The 16432-nt window shown below is 41.4% G+C and overlaps 1 protein-coding gene across 1 annotated transcript in view; it reads left to right on the top strand.

Annotated features, from left to right (window-relative positions):
* Nucleotides 1–647: 647 nt before the first annotated feature.
* The window catches only part of CERS6 (ceramide synthase 6), a 122727-nt gene continuing 106942 nt past the window's right edge, over nucleotides 648–16432 (top strand). The window contains exon 1 of the mRNA XM_034065680.1: nucleotides 648–822. Within this exon, the coding sequence (XP_033921571.1) occupies nucleotides 653–822 (170 nt within the window). The 5' untranslated portion in view covers nucleotides 648–652. The remainder of the gene's footprint in view (nucleotides 823–16432) is intronic.

Raw genomic sequence — 16432 nt, 5'->3', positions numbered from 1 at the left:
GGAGCTGGCAGAAAGCCGTGCTCCTGGCCCGGGTTACCCTGGCGGGGACCGGGCCGAGACAACCGATACCGGTCCGTGTTCCTGTGATAAGGTCAGAAAAGGAGGGCTCTTTGTGGCTGCCATCTGTCTATTTAAATCAGGCAGCAGCCTTCCAGGCTCGCCGGCTGAGCAGCGGGAGAGCTGACGGGTCGTCAGCGACCAGGAGGGTGACAAGGAGCCGCCCCGCCGCCAGCTCTGTTGCACTCCGAGCCGGCGCTGAAGCGGAGCCTGCGTCCCCACAGCAGGCTCGGCCGCGGTGAGTGCCCCCAGGACGGGGTCCCCGCTCGCAAGGGCCGCGTAATCTCTGGTTCAGGGTTTGGCCGGGTTTTTGGGAAGGGGAAGAGGGGCGGGGAAAGGCTGTGCCCGGCCGCCGCAGGAGTACGGCGGGCCCCGGAGGAGCCGTGGGGCGCGGGCGGGAGCCAATGGGGGGCGGCGCGGCCGTGTGACAGGCGGGGCGGGGAGCGGCACAGCACGGCGCGCCGCTCGGCAGCATCATCCGCGGCGGTGGGGCTGACACACGCCTTCCTCTATCCTCCTCTCCCCCGGTAGCCGCTCGCACACGCCTCGCCGCGGGCGGAGCGGAGTGAGGGGCGCCGAGGCAGACAAAGCAAAGATGGCAGGGATCCTTGCCTGGTTCTGGAACGAGCGGTTCTGGTTGCCGCACAACGTCACCTGGGCGGACCTGCAGAGCACAGAGGAAGCCGCCTTCCCGCAGGCGGAGGACCTCTACCTCGCCTTCCCCCTGGCCTTCTGCATCTTCATGATACGGCTGCTCTTCGAAAGGTAACGCGAAAACGTCCGCGCCACTCCGGGTTCGGCGGGGCCGGACGGGCCGCGCGGCTTGCGGCGGCCGTTCGCTGAGGGGCAGCCGGGTAGCTCTGGCTGCCAGCCATCCTCCTCCGGACGCCGCTTCTCTCACGGCCTTGCCGGGCGCTCACATTTTCCCTCTCGCCGCGGTCAGTCACGTAGCGGGCCCGATGCAGGAAGGTGAAAGGGTTCGGGAGGCATCTGGCTGTCCCCTGCCGCTGCCGACAGCGCGGCCCGGCGCTGGCGCTAGGAGGCGAGGTCTCCCCGGGAATGGGCGCAGCCCGCCCTCCACCTGAGGCACTGGCGATGCTGTGGTGCCGGGGGGCCAGGGCCCTCTGGCACCTGTGTGGGCCGGGTCCTGCGTGCCTGCCGCAGGGTCCTGTCAGCCCCGCTCAGGGGATGCCCGCAAGAAGCGCTGTGGGGACGGGCCGGGCGGGAAACTGTCCCGGCAGAAGTTTGCCCGTTCCCCCGCTGCGGGGTCGCTCACCAGAGAGTACCGAGAGGCGAGGCCCGGCTGCCCTTCCTCCGCGTGGCCGTGGGGCAGGACTCGGCCTAGCACCCGGTGGCGGCGCGAGGCTGAGGGGAGGCGGTGGCCGTTAAACCTGGGCGTCAGGTGGGAATGGGAAGCTCGATGGCTGGCAGCAGCCTGAGGGTAAGGCGCTGCTGTGCCGCCGAGCGGAGGGGTGCTAGGCCAGTCTGTGTGGCAGCCGTAAGAACGGCCCGTGCCATGTCTCGGAAATACTCCAAGTACTTGTCAGAATGTGGGAGCTCAGTGATGAAACGTTCCAGACGCTGTTCATCACTGAACCAAACTCGGCGTTGTTTGAGATGGCTGAATTCAAAATACACAGTTCACAAATGTAAATACTATATATTTAACCAGAAGATGTCAAACTCGTTGCTGGTCAGCAGTCACTGCTTATTTTATGAGGGTGTTTCCCTGCGGGTGTTTAACAGAGGTTCCTATCATGGGGAGGCAGCTGAAGCCAAGTGGGTTGGTCAGCTGCACATGTTTCTGTGCTGCCTGACAAAGGTGGTGTTCCCTCAGTATGGAGAGAGCAAAAAAACGATTCCCTGTGCCAACACCTACGTGTTTTCAGTGTTGTCTTCTTAGGCAATGCTATTATTCAAGGAAGATAAATGAAGACCAGTAGTTACCGCATGCCAAAGAAAAGCCATAAAGATACTTTAAAAATTGTAAGATAGGTGATCTGTCAGGTAGCACTCCGCAACTCCTAAGCATTCTCTCGTCCAGGTTAGAATATGGCAGTTGAGATGTGAAGAGTTTTAGAAACTTGGCTATTTTCGTATCTCAGTTGGCAGGACCATGTTTGTTTTGAAAAATAAGCTGTCCTGGGCTGCTGTTAACTTCTGTGGTGTTTTACAGATTTCCTGAAAAGGACAGCAAAACCTGTGGTCTGCCTGAAAATCTGAGGTTATCAAAAGTTAATATAAATGCTTTCCAGAGTTAAAATATAATGTAGTTACGATTTGTGTGATAAGTATTATTTATATGTCAGATCGTTAGTGTGGTTTTTTCTTTGCAGTCTGTACAATGTGTACTCTTGAGCACTCAAACTGGCTGTGTGATGTTGCAAGTCTTGCTGTCTGAACTGCAGTATGTATCACGGCAAGTCTGTGTTTAGATGGAGGAACAGTTAGGGAGACCATTTCAGTCTAAACTTAGAATCATGTTTTTTGTGCTAGTTCTGATGCAGCTATTATAGAAGCTACTCTGATTATTTATTAGTCTGTATCCACTTCCTCTGGTATTTTTCTAAATTCAATTAAAGTAATTCTTAATTTTGCATTATGGTATATATTTAAGTGTTAAGATGAGAAAATCTGTATGTTTTTATAATTCTCGTATATTTGTTAAGCTAATTTTGAAATTTAGATCTGGAAATGCATTCTGCTAGCCTGATAGCAGGTAAGAGACCTCCAAAGAGGTTTTATTAACAATTACTGAGGTATGTATTTTTTCCTTTTTAATTTGCAGTCAATTGCAAAACTCCACTGTGAGAGTAGGATCAGGCTGTTTTGTGTGGGATTAATCCACACGGCATGGTGCAATTGTGATTTATCACGTAGAGCATTTTATTAAAGCAAGCTGAGCAAAAGTGACTGGACCTGCTTTCACTGATCAAAGCAGGGGGATTGTCTTTGGCTTGAATGGGGGAAAGATCAAGCCTTATTATATTCATTTATTTTGTCAGACCTCTGTGCTTTGTTTGTTGCGAGCCACAGAAATGCCTCATGCACATCATAATTAAAGGCTGTTTGCAGTTATTTAAATTGATAAAGCTGTACAAGACCTGGAAAGGAAAAGAGAGGAATGTCTATTAAACTGATAATTTTTCATTCTTCTGTGTATTAAAACAACAACATTTTTTCCTTTCAAAACTCAAGTTGTGGATGACTTATGTACATGCTACATCCTGGAACAAGCTTTAGCAGATGTGTAGCAGTTCCCTGTTTTTGCAATGGTAGCAACTAAAGAAAAAAAATAATACATTAAAAGGCCTATTTTTATCTATGGTTGCACTGCAATATTTATAACACCAGTCTATTCTCTGTTTTGCTTTGTAAGATACCTAATACAGGTGCTCTTGTAATTCATACCGGTAGCTTAGCAGCCACAAGGTGTTAAGACTCTGATTACATATTTTATATCCATGACTTTCAGACTCTTTCACAGCAACTAAATGCTAGGCTGCTGGAGCAGCATGGTTTTGCTTCCCTTGCTGTGAAGTTTGTCTAACTTTGTGGATCTTCACAGTAGTAAGAAATAATGCTTCAGGGGGAGCTGTGATTTGGACTTCTTGTGTCTTTGCTTACACAGTTCTTGTATGTCTAGAGAATAAAGCTTACCATGCTACGGATTAAAAGTTTACTTCATTTATCTATATTTTATATACGTATCTATTAGTACATGTTTACGAGTACAATTGAAATGACAGAACTTGGAAATTTTGTTCTATGCATATTCAGCTGTTATCAACAGTTCATCCTGCTGGGATGTTCTTGGGTTTTGTTTTTTGTTACTGGTTTCGTGAATCAACTAACCAAGTCAAGAAAAGAATCTAGACACTTCAAATTTTTCCTTTTTTTTTTTTCTCCATTCAAATAAAGTACTTTTTGTTGATTTCCTTGTCCTGCCATCCTTTGACCAGCACTCTTGAATTAAAGGAAAGAGTAGATTAGAACATTAAGTGTATGCAAATTGCTTCCGCAGTTGGATCTGATGATGATGATGATGATGAGTGCTCTTGAAATAAGCTTTGCTCTGGGGTATAATCTCATAATGATGAGATTTAGTGGATATATCTGCTGAGGGCATCACTGTTACGGATGAGGTGCCAAAATGCCTTAACAGCCTTTTCTCTTTTCCCTTCTCATTCATCTTTCTTTAAACAGAAAGTATATTTTGACAACTATGATAACTGAGGGCAAAGATACTGTTGCCTAGTAATTTGGAAGATGGCAGGAGTTAGCCATGCAGTCATAATGTGGGGACGTATTTCTTCATAGTATCCATGCACTTTGTATGCCTTACTATTGCTTAAAGGAGTGTAAGCAATTAAGTATCCCCTCCTGTACTGTAGAGTGCCTTCAGCAGGAGTTAGCCATGCAGTCATAATGCGGGGACGTATTTCTTCATAGTATCCATGCACTTTGCATGCCTTACTATTGCTTAAAGGACTGTAAGCAATTAAGTATCCCCTCCTGTACTGTACAGTGCCTTCAGCTATAAGGTGATAACCTAAGTGCTCAATAATACCAGTGTCTTGTTTCCCCAGATTCTTTCAGTTTCTAGTGTGTGCAAGACAGGTTAAAGCTGAATTAAAACTGGTCTTACTAATAGCAGGATGTAGTTTTGATTGATGTAAAAAGATAAAGAAACATCTACTATTCTGGGCAAAGATCACTTTTCTTCTTTCTTGTACAGGATCACGTAGCTCTTCTCCTGCTGTGCTACCTCACCACTCAGAAGCAGCACCCCTTCCTGTCTGTGAGTGGTGTGTGGTTATATGAAAACAATGTCTACTCAGCAGCCAGCGTTCTTGTTGGACACAAAACAAGAGGGTAGTGCATATCTGCTTTACAGACTTCTCTCAAGGGAGAAGTTGACTTCAGAAGTGCTAACTAAACAGATTTCTGAGGTGGTCAATCTTCTGAGTCAAGGAGTCCAATATTACTGCTTTCTTTACACTTGCCTCATCTACTAAGATTCCTCTTATCTTGTATTTGCATTGCAGTTGCAGTATGCTTTATTCCCCTCACTTTGGTCTCAGATCTAATGAGATCACTACATAAATTGGCAAACTAGGCTTATAATAGCTCTCTATTGTCCTCTGACCTTAGTAGGGGCAAGTTTTCAAATGTAGAGCTGATATTCCGTAGTTGTTGGAGTGGCTCATATGGTAAGGGATAGCTTGATTATATATAGGAACAGCCCTCCACCTGTGCTGATTAAAACTGAGCCAGCCTCATAATTTATTATCACTTAGATCAAGATCCTCTAGACATTGAGTGTATGAAAATTCACAGCTTTGTATGACACTTTGCTTTTATAATGATAATTCAGCCTCAAAGGTAACCTCAGCTGACTCTCATTTAGTATTACACAGTAGAATTCCTAGTGGATGAGGGTGACAATACAATGACTGTGTGTGTGCACATTATATATATATTTTGCTAACTGTAGAAATTCATTCAGGTGACAGTACATGAAAACCTTGCAACTGTTTCTGGTGTGTGGTGCGGGCATATAAGTTGGATTTTCGTAATCTCCAAAACATACAGTATTAGAGCTTTCTTACAACAGCAAGGAGGCTAGACAGGATACAGAATTTGGAAGAGGATGTGTAAACTTCATGCATTTGCAGCAGCCCAAAACCTCTTCTGGGGAGGCTGGGTGGGGCAGTGATGGTTGTTTCTGTCAAAACCTGTTTGTAGGTTATAATATTTGTAGATTTCTTGCTTAGTTTGCTTTGTGTTAGGTGAAATCTGATCATTCAAGTATAATTCACTTGTAAGTGGATGCACATGTTCGTGAACTTTCTTGGTTTTTTCTATTTTATATATATATGTATATATATTTTATATACATATGTGTATAGGGTTTTTTTTATAAAATGACCTGTAAGGTTGTTTTTAAACTTTAAACCAAGTTCTTTTTAAAATGGAGCACTAGCAGTAAGTAGCTTTAAAATAATTTCATCTCCCACTGATTATACTATCCATGTCTCTGTGTTTCTTTGCACTGGTTATTAATTTTCTGTCGTTTATGTTTTCCTGTATATAATCAGGTTTTGTTGCACTATTTGAGTTTCAGCTACTAACACAAATAGATGCCTCACAGAGAAATTATTGTTCTTACCTTGTAAGCCATTGTCTGCTTTGGCATGGAAGGAGCTCTGCTTTACTGGGTCTGACCAGTGTGGTGTATGCTCACCCACCTTGAATGTGTCTCTGTTGGCTGGTACACATCTCTGCGCAATGTAGTTGTGTGTTTAGATGCAAACTAAGAGTGTTCCTTTAAAAGAAGGTGGAGTGGATAAAATGCATGCTATTTAAGTATCCTTTTTAAAGGACCATTTATAGATGCACATAAGTGCCAATCATGAAATTGGGAGTTAAATTAGAAATGTGTTGAGCTCCACTACAGTGTGCAATTTAAACTAAATTCTAAAGTATCTAGGTGATAGAAGTATGACAGCCAAACCACAGCTCAGCTGAGGGAAAGTTTTCAGTGACAGGTCACTAGTGGGTACTGGAAGCCTACTACTAGAGCAGAACTGCTGTTAGTGGAGTTTTGTCTGAGTGCAGGTTCCAGTTACTGTTAGAAACTCCCATTTGGTTACTGCCTGGATTCCTGTAACTGAGCAGTTGCATCCCAATTGCCTGTGGCTCTTTTGGTTATTCCTACTTCAGCCTCTCGCTGATTAACAGGCATTTGCTAAAAATTTATTTTTGGAAGAAGAATTTCTGGTATGCTGCCTCCTTCTGCAGACCAGTGTCTTATTAGCTGATACAAAGTATTTAATATATTAATATTTGGAGAAATCTGTTCCCTTCATTCTTGCTCTGTTGTCTGTCAACTGGGTAGAAAGGAAGGGGATGTCTGAGCTGAACAGTGCTTATGTGACCATATTTGTGTTTTGTTGTTGGTTTGTTTTTGCTTCCCCCCAATAGTTGTTAAATATACTATGTCTACCTTGGTTTTGATGGTTAATTAGCATTTGGGGTTTGTGTGCTTGTCTCAAGGTGGTCTCAGAGTTTTGACAAGAAGGCTAAAATTATCACATAAAAGTATGTAGCTTTCTTTCGGTTATGTAAACTTACATAATATTCAATAGCATACTTAAGACTAGTTGTCACCTTATGGATAGTCAGATGTGTATGATGGGTATCAACAGTTCCTTGGAGGTGTTCATCTAATACCTTGATTGCTCTGTGGTCTCCCGCATCAGTGATTCCTCTTACTCATTTGGCAGTTACAGATTTTGGGGGTACAGCAGGGATGGACATCCAGGTCAAGGGAAAGGGAGGGAAATATGTGGGTCTGTGATCACTTGAAAGATGAGGAAACACTAGTGTCTTGCTTTGAGGTGAGCAGGGTTTCTGAGAATTGGGTGGGCTGAAATATTCCGTCTTCTCTAGGGAAGCCGTTGTAGCACATGGTCTTTACAGAAGACTAACACTATGCCATCTGGCATCCATCAGTTTCTCAGGAGGATGATACCTTTCTTGTTGTTTTGAAGTAGTCAAATTGTGGTGGAGGTGGGAGAGATGGAGTATTTACCATAGCCCGTTATAATCTTAGAGGTGGTTTTCATGCCTGTGAACCTGTAACAACACAAAGCTGTGAGTTCTGTACCAAAAGCAGAAAGTAGTGTTTGTTTCTTTTTTCCAAGTAGTTAATGCCTCTTATAATCACAGAAGTTGTCATTGGTAAGCTTTCATACTGCTGAGCAATCGTGAAATCTCATGTAACTCTTACTGATGTAGCATAATCAAATTTTAACTCTCAAGGTAATTGTACAATTACTAAGAATGTCTAAGAGCAGTAAAGAAGCATAGCATCCAGTTAGCTATGTGGTGTATTTTATAATATGGAAAATACATATATATTTGTATATTGGCTATTAATCCAAGTTACCTTTTGCACAAGCTGGAACATAATATTAAGGTTCTCCAGACTGCCTAGTATTAATGAAGTATCTTTCAGGTTCACTAACCTGAACCTCATTTTAATAGTATAAATGATGCACTTTAAAGTTTGGTCTGAAATGATGAAAAGCCTTCTTTGCACTCATAGTTCACACTAGGATGGTTAAAGCAATGTATCTAAATAATTTGCATTTTTTCTTAGTGTGAATCCACTTTTCAATAGTATCTTCCTTGTCCCACTTTCTCCTGTAGGGATGGGGAGAATAACCTGTAACATTATATTAAAAAAAAAAACCAACCCAAACAAACATCTAGCTGACATAGTTACATTGATGCAAAAAACAGAGGTTAAAGCCCAGAGGGTATTCACTGACATAAAATCTTAGATTCCTGAGGATGTTTGGGTATTTCTGCATGCAGTAGTATTTATCTATTCTTTGTAACAAGCTAGTTGCTCTATTTTTAACAGTGATGGGAGTGGGTATGTGCCTGTTGACAAGCTTTTCTGCAGTTTTCCATTAGATTTTCTTTGAACTTCCTGCTGTTTACTACCTGTGGTTGTCCAAAGCATGCCTCTGATGACATGATCAAGTTCAATTGGGTGTTTTTATTCCTCTTGTGGGCATAATGCTGGGAAAAAGCCTTTGAGAAAAAGAAAAGCAAGTGGTTAGACCACAAGCAGGAGCATGTTTTGTATATATTGAAGCAATAATTGGATTGTGATTGGGTGGTTGATACTTATCTGTCAACTTTTCCCACACACCTAGTATGAGAGAATGAAGAGAACTGATATGATAAGAGAGTAGCCTAAAAATATAAACAGTTCCAGTGCCAAATGCTCCCCAGGATTACCCCACTTGTTGCACTAAATAACTTCAGAGTGATTGCATTGACGTGATGATAACAAATTGAACTGCAAATGGAATCTTGGGTGCGCTGGTCAACAACAAGTTGAACATGAGCCAGCAAAACACCAGCAGCATCAGGGAGTGTTGCCAGTAGGTGGATAGAAGGGATTATTCCCTTCTAGTCTGCACTGATGAGGCTGTGTCTGGAGTGATGAGTCCAGCTTTGATCTCTCCTCTACAAGACATGAACATATTGGAGTAAGGATAGTGAATGGCTGCTAAAATGATTAAGGATTTGCAGCATCTGAGATGTGAGGAGAGGCTGAGAACTGGAATGGTTCAGACTGGAGAAGAGAAAGCTCAGGGGGATCTTTTCATAGTGTACAAATACCTGATAGGTAAAGAAGGCAGAGACAGATTCTTCTTGGTAGTATCTGGTGAAAGGACAAGAGGCAGCAAGCAATATGCAGGAAATCCTGTTTAAACATGAGAAGAAACTTTTTCCTGGGATGGTGGTGAGGCACTTCCTGGATTACCCAGAGACATGGAGTCTCCAGCTGTGGAAATACTCAAAAACCAACTGAGCATCTTCCTGCTCTAGTTGATTGACTGTGCTCTGAGTAGAGGGCTGGACTTGGTGATCTCCTCTAACCTCAGTGATTCTGTGAAATCATAAATCTTAGTAAATAGCATACTTTCACAATGCAGGACTCCAAGGGGCTTCTGGAATCCTATGTCTGTACAAAGTTTGTATACAGAATAGGTGAGGATTAGGTTGAAGTTCACTGTAAGCCTGCAGAAGAAACTTAATTAGGGCAGAGCACTTAATGACTGAATGGAGATCTGGATTCTCCATTTACTGCAGAATGGGTCTTTTGATTTTACTGTAGTCCAAGGATGTAAATCAAGAAATAGATGTGGGCTTCCTCTACCTAAGACAGGAATTATCTTATAGGTGTCCAAAATAAAGTCTGAGTTGCTGTGGAATAAACACATTCTGTTCTCTTCTAGGGTCAATATTTTGAGTCTCCTACAGCGTTAAATTTGATTATAAAAGGCAATTTTGAGGGTAATTTTAGTTTTGTTCCCTTTAAGTTGGTTCTTTTCCACGCTACAATACCTCAATATCTTAAAGATAATTTTGTGCATTTATTTTTTTTTTGGGGGGGGAGGAAGAATCACAGAAAAAATTGCTTAGAAGACAGGGTATAGTGATCACCTACATTACTGGAAAAGCTTTTATCCCCTTTGTGTTCAAGATAATAACAGTAAATTATTCTTAGAAAAAAAAAGAAGACAGTCTTTAACTCAACATACCCATATAAAAATTAGAGTAATATATGTATAGTTCTAAATATATATGTACATGTGTGTGGCACAGTAATTCATATATCACAGTGGCATTGTATCACTGCCATAATACTTTTTTTCTTTTATTAAAAATTATTAAATTAAAGATCTTTAAGGGAAGCTATAAAATATTGACTGGTCCAGAAAAATTAGATATTTTAAAACTGGCAGTTCTTGGCGCAATAATGAAACAGTTTGATATTTGACAGAAGATACCCTACATCCTAATTAGAGGACCTCTTGTGTGTGCTAACCTGGAATTGTTATTTTCTAGAGCATTTATAGGAAATGTGAAAAATATCTGGTTTTCTTCCAGCTTGGAATGAAACGGAAATTTACAAATGTCAAAATTTAGTCAAGAACAGATGTCCTGACTTTCAGCCAGCACTGATAAATGGGTTTGGTTACAAGACAACAACGTAGAGATAAAAATGAGATCCCTATAGCATTGCCAGCCTCTAGAAGCATACATTCTTGACCATCTCTTAATTGAAGAGTTAGTATCTGTATGCATGGTGCACAGAAAATTATGTTGTGGTTTAGTTTTAATTTTATTATATTAAAGAAAAAAAATATCCCTGAACAGGTTGATTTTCTTGAAAATAGCTTAATAGTTTGCTGGAATCGGAGCAAGAGCTCAAGCCTTTAGCCTGGCATTTTACCTTCAGCTGTCAAGATGAAAAGTATGCCAGCAGAAATGGAAGAACACTACTTCATCTTGCTTACTTTTCCACTGAGAGCTGATTTCAAGGTTGGAAGAGAAAGCAGCACTTTGTATCCATCACCATAGCATTATACTTGTGTTTTGTCTTGTTTCCTGATTTGAATAACTTGGGCATCACACCAAAGTATCTTAGACCTTTAAATGCTAATAAGAAATCTCTTACTCAAAGAAGGTGCCTTAATAATAGAAAACTGCAAAGTTACCTTGAAGCATCTGCTTTTACACTTCTTAAGTGCATTGTAGTTAAATTGTTTTCCCTGTTCTGGAGGGTGGATGTAGTAGTGGTGCAGGTCTTTATTTGGGGGGTGGGCTGGGTGTTGTTATTTGTTGTATTTCATTACAATGCTTTCATTTGTATCTCAGAATATGACAGCCATCACATCTTTGAAGTACCAGGGCTGTATGAATATACAGCTAGAATTAAGGATTCTGATTGTTTCACGTCTGCTATGGAAGCTGCCTATTAATGCTTCAGAAAGAATGCATTGTTTTCAGGCAAAGCATGATTCATGACACTTTAACTCTCTCTTTCATTACAGCTGTGCCCCCATCTCTCCTACCTTAGTTTTTGAAATGGCATTTAATTGTAAAAGCAAGCATAGAGGAAGGCCTGCTAAGTGCAGTGGTGTGTAGGAAGACAGGTTTGGGTTGGCGAGGGGTTTCAAGCTGGTGTTAATTTTATCAGGGATCTTTCTCGGTATGGTGGAAAAAAAGACATTGGTCATCTTAATCACAAAGCCCTCAAAGTGTTTCTTAGGAAAAATTATAGCTTCTTACACATTTTCTTTCTACAAATTCCTGTATCTATATCAGGAAATACTGTGTGAAAAATGGTTTGGAAATAACCCAAGTGAATTGACTAAGAAAATGACATTATCTGTTAAATAATCTGCCATCCTCTCCCAGCTCTCAAGACAAGTACAGCAAGATGAGAAACCGTATACAGAGAAGGAGATAGCTATCAAAGCAAGGATGTTGCCAGCAATGTGGTCCATAAAATGATTCACAGAGCAAGGAGAAGGTAACCTTGATTTCAGTCTTGCATATTCAGTGTTTTGCATGCAATTTCCAAAGGGTCTCTGCTTCCCTTGAATAACTGGGTCTGATTTTAGACCTTGACCAGAATAGGAAGGTGTTGTATATTGTTGATTTTGCTGTTGATGCTGGAAGAGCAAGGCTCCTGGCCTCAGGGGATCTAATTCTGGGTGGTACAGTAAAGCACTGGACTGAAAATTAGTGTGCTCATGTTCCCTGCTGGTGACTTTGAGTGATCTGTTATGTAGTCTTAGGGTTTGAGATCGTTTTTTATGGTATGAGGGTAAGAACAGTGACTGTTTCTTGCTTCTAAAATATTTTTGCATTGTTTAATGAGAACCGTCACAAATAGCAAAAGGTTTTCAGAACTTACTCCAAGGTGAGCCATTTTGCTGCACCCCTAAACTCCCCTTCCCCTTGGACAGTCCACAGTCTTACAGATGCAGTTGCTTCTGTTGTGGAATGCCTGAAAAATGTGACTGGGATATATGAGGATAGAGGGGAAGAAGGAAGATGGAAAATTTAATCTTCAAACTTGAATTTTCTGATATATTTTCCTCCCCACCTTTTAAGTAAAACTAAGTATAAGGCCCCATGACTGACAGTTGCCATTAACTTTAAGAATAATAATGATGATAAATAGTACTTGCCTGTTCCAAAAGGTCCTCGTTCCTTACCTCTGATTTGTATTGCAGCAGTAGTAGTAATAATAATAATAATATAATGATGATAATATAATACTTGCCTGTTCCAAAAGGGTGTTTCGAGATCAGGTCTGTAAAGGGGCTTAATGCATATGAACAGTTGAGAAAGGTCTGGGTAATAATATGATGGCTGTGTAGCTGGCTGTGTGTAAAAAGGCTATGTGAAGCAAAAAGTAGCAGAAGGAAATGTTGATGTTTTTCTACAGAAGTATAGTGCTTGGCATTAAGACCTGTGTAAGTAGAAGAGGGAGGGCTGCTGTGCGCGTCAGTGCAAAGGAGCATGTTATCTTTATTTGGCTAAAAAAAATAAATTTTAGAAAGTATTAAAATGCATATTTTAATAATGCTTTTGGACATCCGAATGCTATTTAGGACAACGTATAAGAAGTTACTGTTCTTGTCCTATCATTGCTATAATTTTAATGAAGGATTTTGTTTACTTTTGAGCTTTATCGCAATAGTATGCTAGTGCAGTGTACTTCAGCTCTCTGCCTATAGTTACAGGTTTTGATCTTGATCCTACAGCTGGATTATTTTGAGTTTAAATAAAATAGTCCTACTACAGAACGGGCTGAGTGATTTGGTGTTCCAAAGCCTCTTAAGTAACAGTGTTAAAATAATAACTTATAAAAGCATAAGTTGGAATACTTCTGTGCCATCAATAAATATTTGTGTCTCAGATGACAGATCACGACAAGGCAACCCCCTCATGTGTGTGAGTAATACAAATAGTTTTTATGGTGATACGGTGCAGCAGCCACATGGCTTGTGGTGTGACAATCTGCTGTTCTTCAGTATCTTGACACTTCTGGTGCTTACTTGAAATTTAAAGTTTAGGGAATTAATTACTCCCCAAATTCTTCCTGTACTTGCTAGGTAAAAAACTGTTAATAGAGAGGGTGAGGATCAGAGGTGGGAATGAGGCAGAGAAGTAGAGTTGGAAGAAGCACCTAGGTGTTTTCTGGAGCATGGGAGAGGGGTGAGACTAAAGATAGTGTTAGGGGGAAAACAGACTGTGTTGTATGTGCATGCCCCTGGGAGGAATGTGGTGTAACCAGGCATGCCTATTTGTTTGTCCTTGCCAAAACCAATGTGTGTTTGCAACTGTTCCCTTCAGATACACTTCTTTATTCAAAGGTATATGAGAACACTTCCTAGGAAAGGGGGGGACTTGATGTATGTGTGATTAGTCTGCCTCAAGCTGTGCATGGGACAGATCTGAAAATTCTGAGGAAGAATTTAAATTTCACTACTCTTTTTAAAGTAAGCAGTAGAAAGCCATAGTGTTTGTATCATTGCAATCCCATCCCACATGGAAGGGTACAGTATACCCAGGCACCACTCCCACCTTCTTGTAGCATCTTTAATGAACACAGATTACAAACAAGCAAGAAAAGAAATGGCAGCTGGCTAATGTGACCCCAAACAATTACAGACTGCTGTCTGTTTATCTCTGCTGATGGCATCCAGAAATCTGCCGTTTGGGAGAGACAGCACCCTTCCTACTCTCTCCAAATTAAGTCAATAACTGTCTTTCATGTTTGATCGGAAAATGTAGGTACTATCGTTTCTGGCAGGTCTTGGTGAGAGACTGGATCTTCATTGTTCGCCAGAGCCCTGGATGGTCAGTGGGACCAGGAACATGGAAAGGAAATACAAGAGATTTGGTTAAAACTTTCATTAGGGTAGGTGATTTCTATCTGTAGAATTTACAAATAGTATTAAAACAATATAAATTGGTAATAAAAATAATTTCTTGTTGCTGAACTGAGAGCTCCTAGAACAGAGTCACAGGTGGGCATGAAATGTCAATATAGTCAAAAAGAATGGGACATCTTGAAGACAGAGCAAAAAGGTGAAATTTGAGTCTGATGGGTGTTTTGTGTGGAAATATTGTTACATGCAAAGAGTTCTCTAAAGTAGACTGTAGCTTTTGAATGGAAAGAGCCTGTTTCAACTGCCTGACAAGCTGCTGTTGACAAACCAAGACTGATAGAAGAATTCTTCATTTCAAGATAGAAAGTATTTTTAATTAGCTGAGTGAGGCATCCTTCGTATGCTTAAACTATCATGGTACAAAAAGTACTGCTTAAATCATCTAGGTCAACTTAGTGTGCTGCTCTGATGACTTCATTAGTGCTAAAGGTTTATTTTGTGACAAAAAATAATGCCAAATAATTGGTTTTGCTTTATGCTATACTGTAAGGGGGGGGGGGGGAAGTGTGTGTGTATGTGTGCCTATGTGAGAAGGAAAAATGGTAATATTCTCTAGTAACCCAGAAAAGCTATGACCGCGTGTACCGTCTAGAAGCCCAAGATGTTTTCAGCAATTAATTTATAGAATTAGCAGATGTTTGTTATGGCAAGAACCCAATAGAGGACAAGAACTGTTCTCTCAGATACTGGTAGTATGTTTTCCCAATAACTAAGGTTTAGGAAAGAAATCCAGAAACTTCCTTATTGAGAAATGACTAATTTACATGGGAAATCTTCTATTAAGTTTCTAATTAGAATATCAGTCATAAGATACTTTAAAGATCTAAAAGACCATCATGAATGAGCACTGCTAAAGAAGAAATATTGAGCATTAAGGTAAAGCCTTCAAATCTGATTTACTTCCTTAGCTTGGAGTAAGTCAAAGTATGCTGGATGCTACTACCTGATAGTGTAGCAGCTCCAGAACATTTTTAGTAGCTTGGCAGTTTTCTCACAAATGCTTGTTTTCCCTACCTTCCTTTGTCTAGCTCTTCAGATCCACCTCAATAATTGCAGCACTGCCATTTCTGTACATACCTTCTGATCCAGGAGATATTAAGCTGAGCTTGTTAGATTGCATTTTGCAATGTGTTTGGTCCAGGTTCAAACTGTTTTCCTGGGTTCAGGTCTAAGATGCCTCCCCCCTTTAAATGTGTCATTGTAAAAAAAAATGCAAATGAAACAAACAATACCCAATCAACAAAAAAATAAATGCCCAAAACTTTTCCTCAGGTTTTCCATAGCTGTTTATTTAAAGTATTGGGGCAATAATAGTTTATGGTTTGCCGAGTTAAGGTTTGAAGGGTCAACAGTGACTGCTATAGATAAGATCCAGCTCAGAAACAAAAGCCAGATGGGGCTGATTTAGATGATTTAAGTTTAGCATTGTCTTGGCTTCAAAGAAATTTAGCCAAAGGCCAGAAGAGTATAAGAAACATCAAAGACAAAGGCTCCTGGTGCATGTTCTTGAATTTAGGATGCATTCTGTGTAGTCTGCTGCTCAGCTATATTCTGCGCTCCAAATAGCTTTTCTGGGTGGTCTATGATAGTAGTGGGTTTACTGGTGAGAGAAAAAGGCTTTAGTACCATAATAGTGCTGAACACCTGTGCAGAAAGAAAAATTATGACAATTTCCATTAATGTGCACTAAAATGGCTCAGGACTGGTTGTATATTTTGCTAGCCAAATCTATGAATGTCACATTCCACAATGGTTTTTATTTTCCATTGAAACAAATGAATGAGGGTGCTCCAGCCTAGCAGCAGTGTCCTCACCCCCTGGCCCCAGCACTCCATTCCCATCACTGAAGTCCCTTGGCTGCTTGGAAACAGGGTACACTAGTCCTCCCTCCAGGGAAAGGCTGCAGCTGAAATGCTGTCTGAGACCACTGTCACCACGTGGTTAGAGGAGGCACTTGCCATTAAAAATCTGGACAGGTTCCCCCATCCAGTCTGTGGCATGCCAGCATTCCCCTAGCTTTCAGCTGTCAGCGT

Source organism: Melopsittacus undulatus, chromosome 8 (assembly GCF_012275295.1).
Source record: "Melopsittacus undulatus isolate bMelUnd1 chromosome 8, bMelUnd1.mat.Z, whole genome shotgun sequence".
Taxonomy (NCBI): domain Eukaryota; kingdom Metazoa; phylum Chordata; class Aves; order Psittaciformes; family Psittaculidae; genus Melopsittacus; species Melopsittacus undulatus.
The sequence above is the reverse complement of the archived record's forward strand: the minus strand, read 5'-3'. Positions and strand labels throughout refer to the sequence as shown.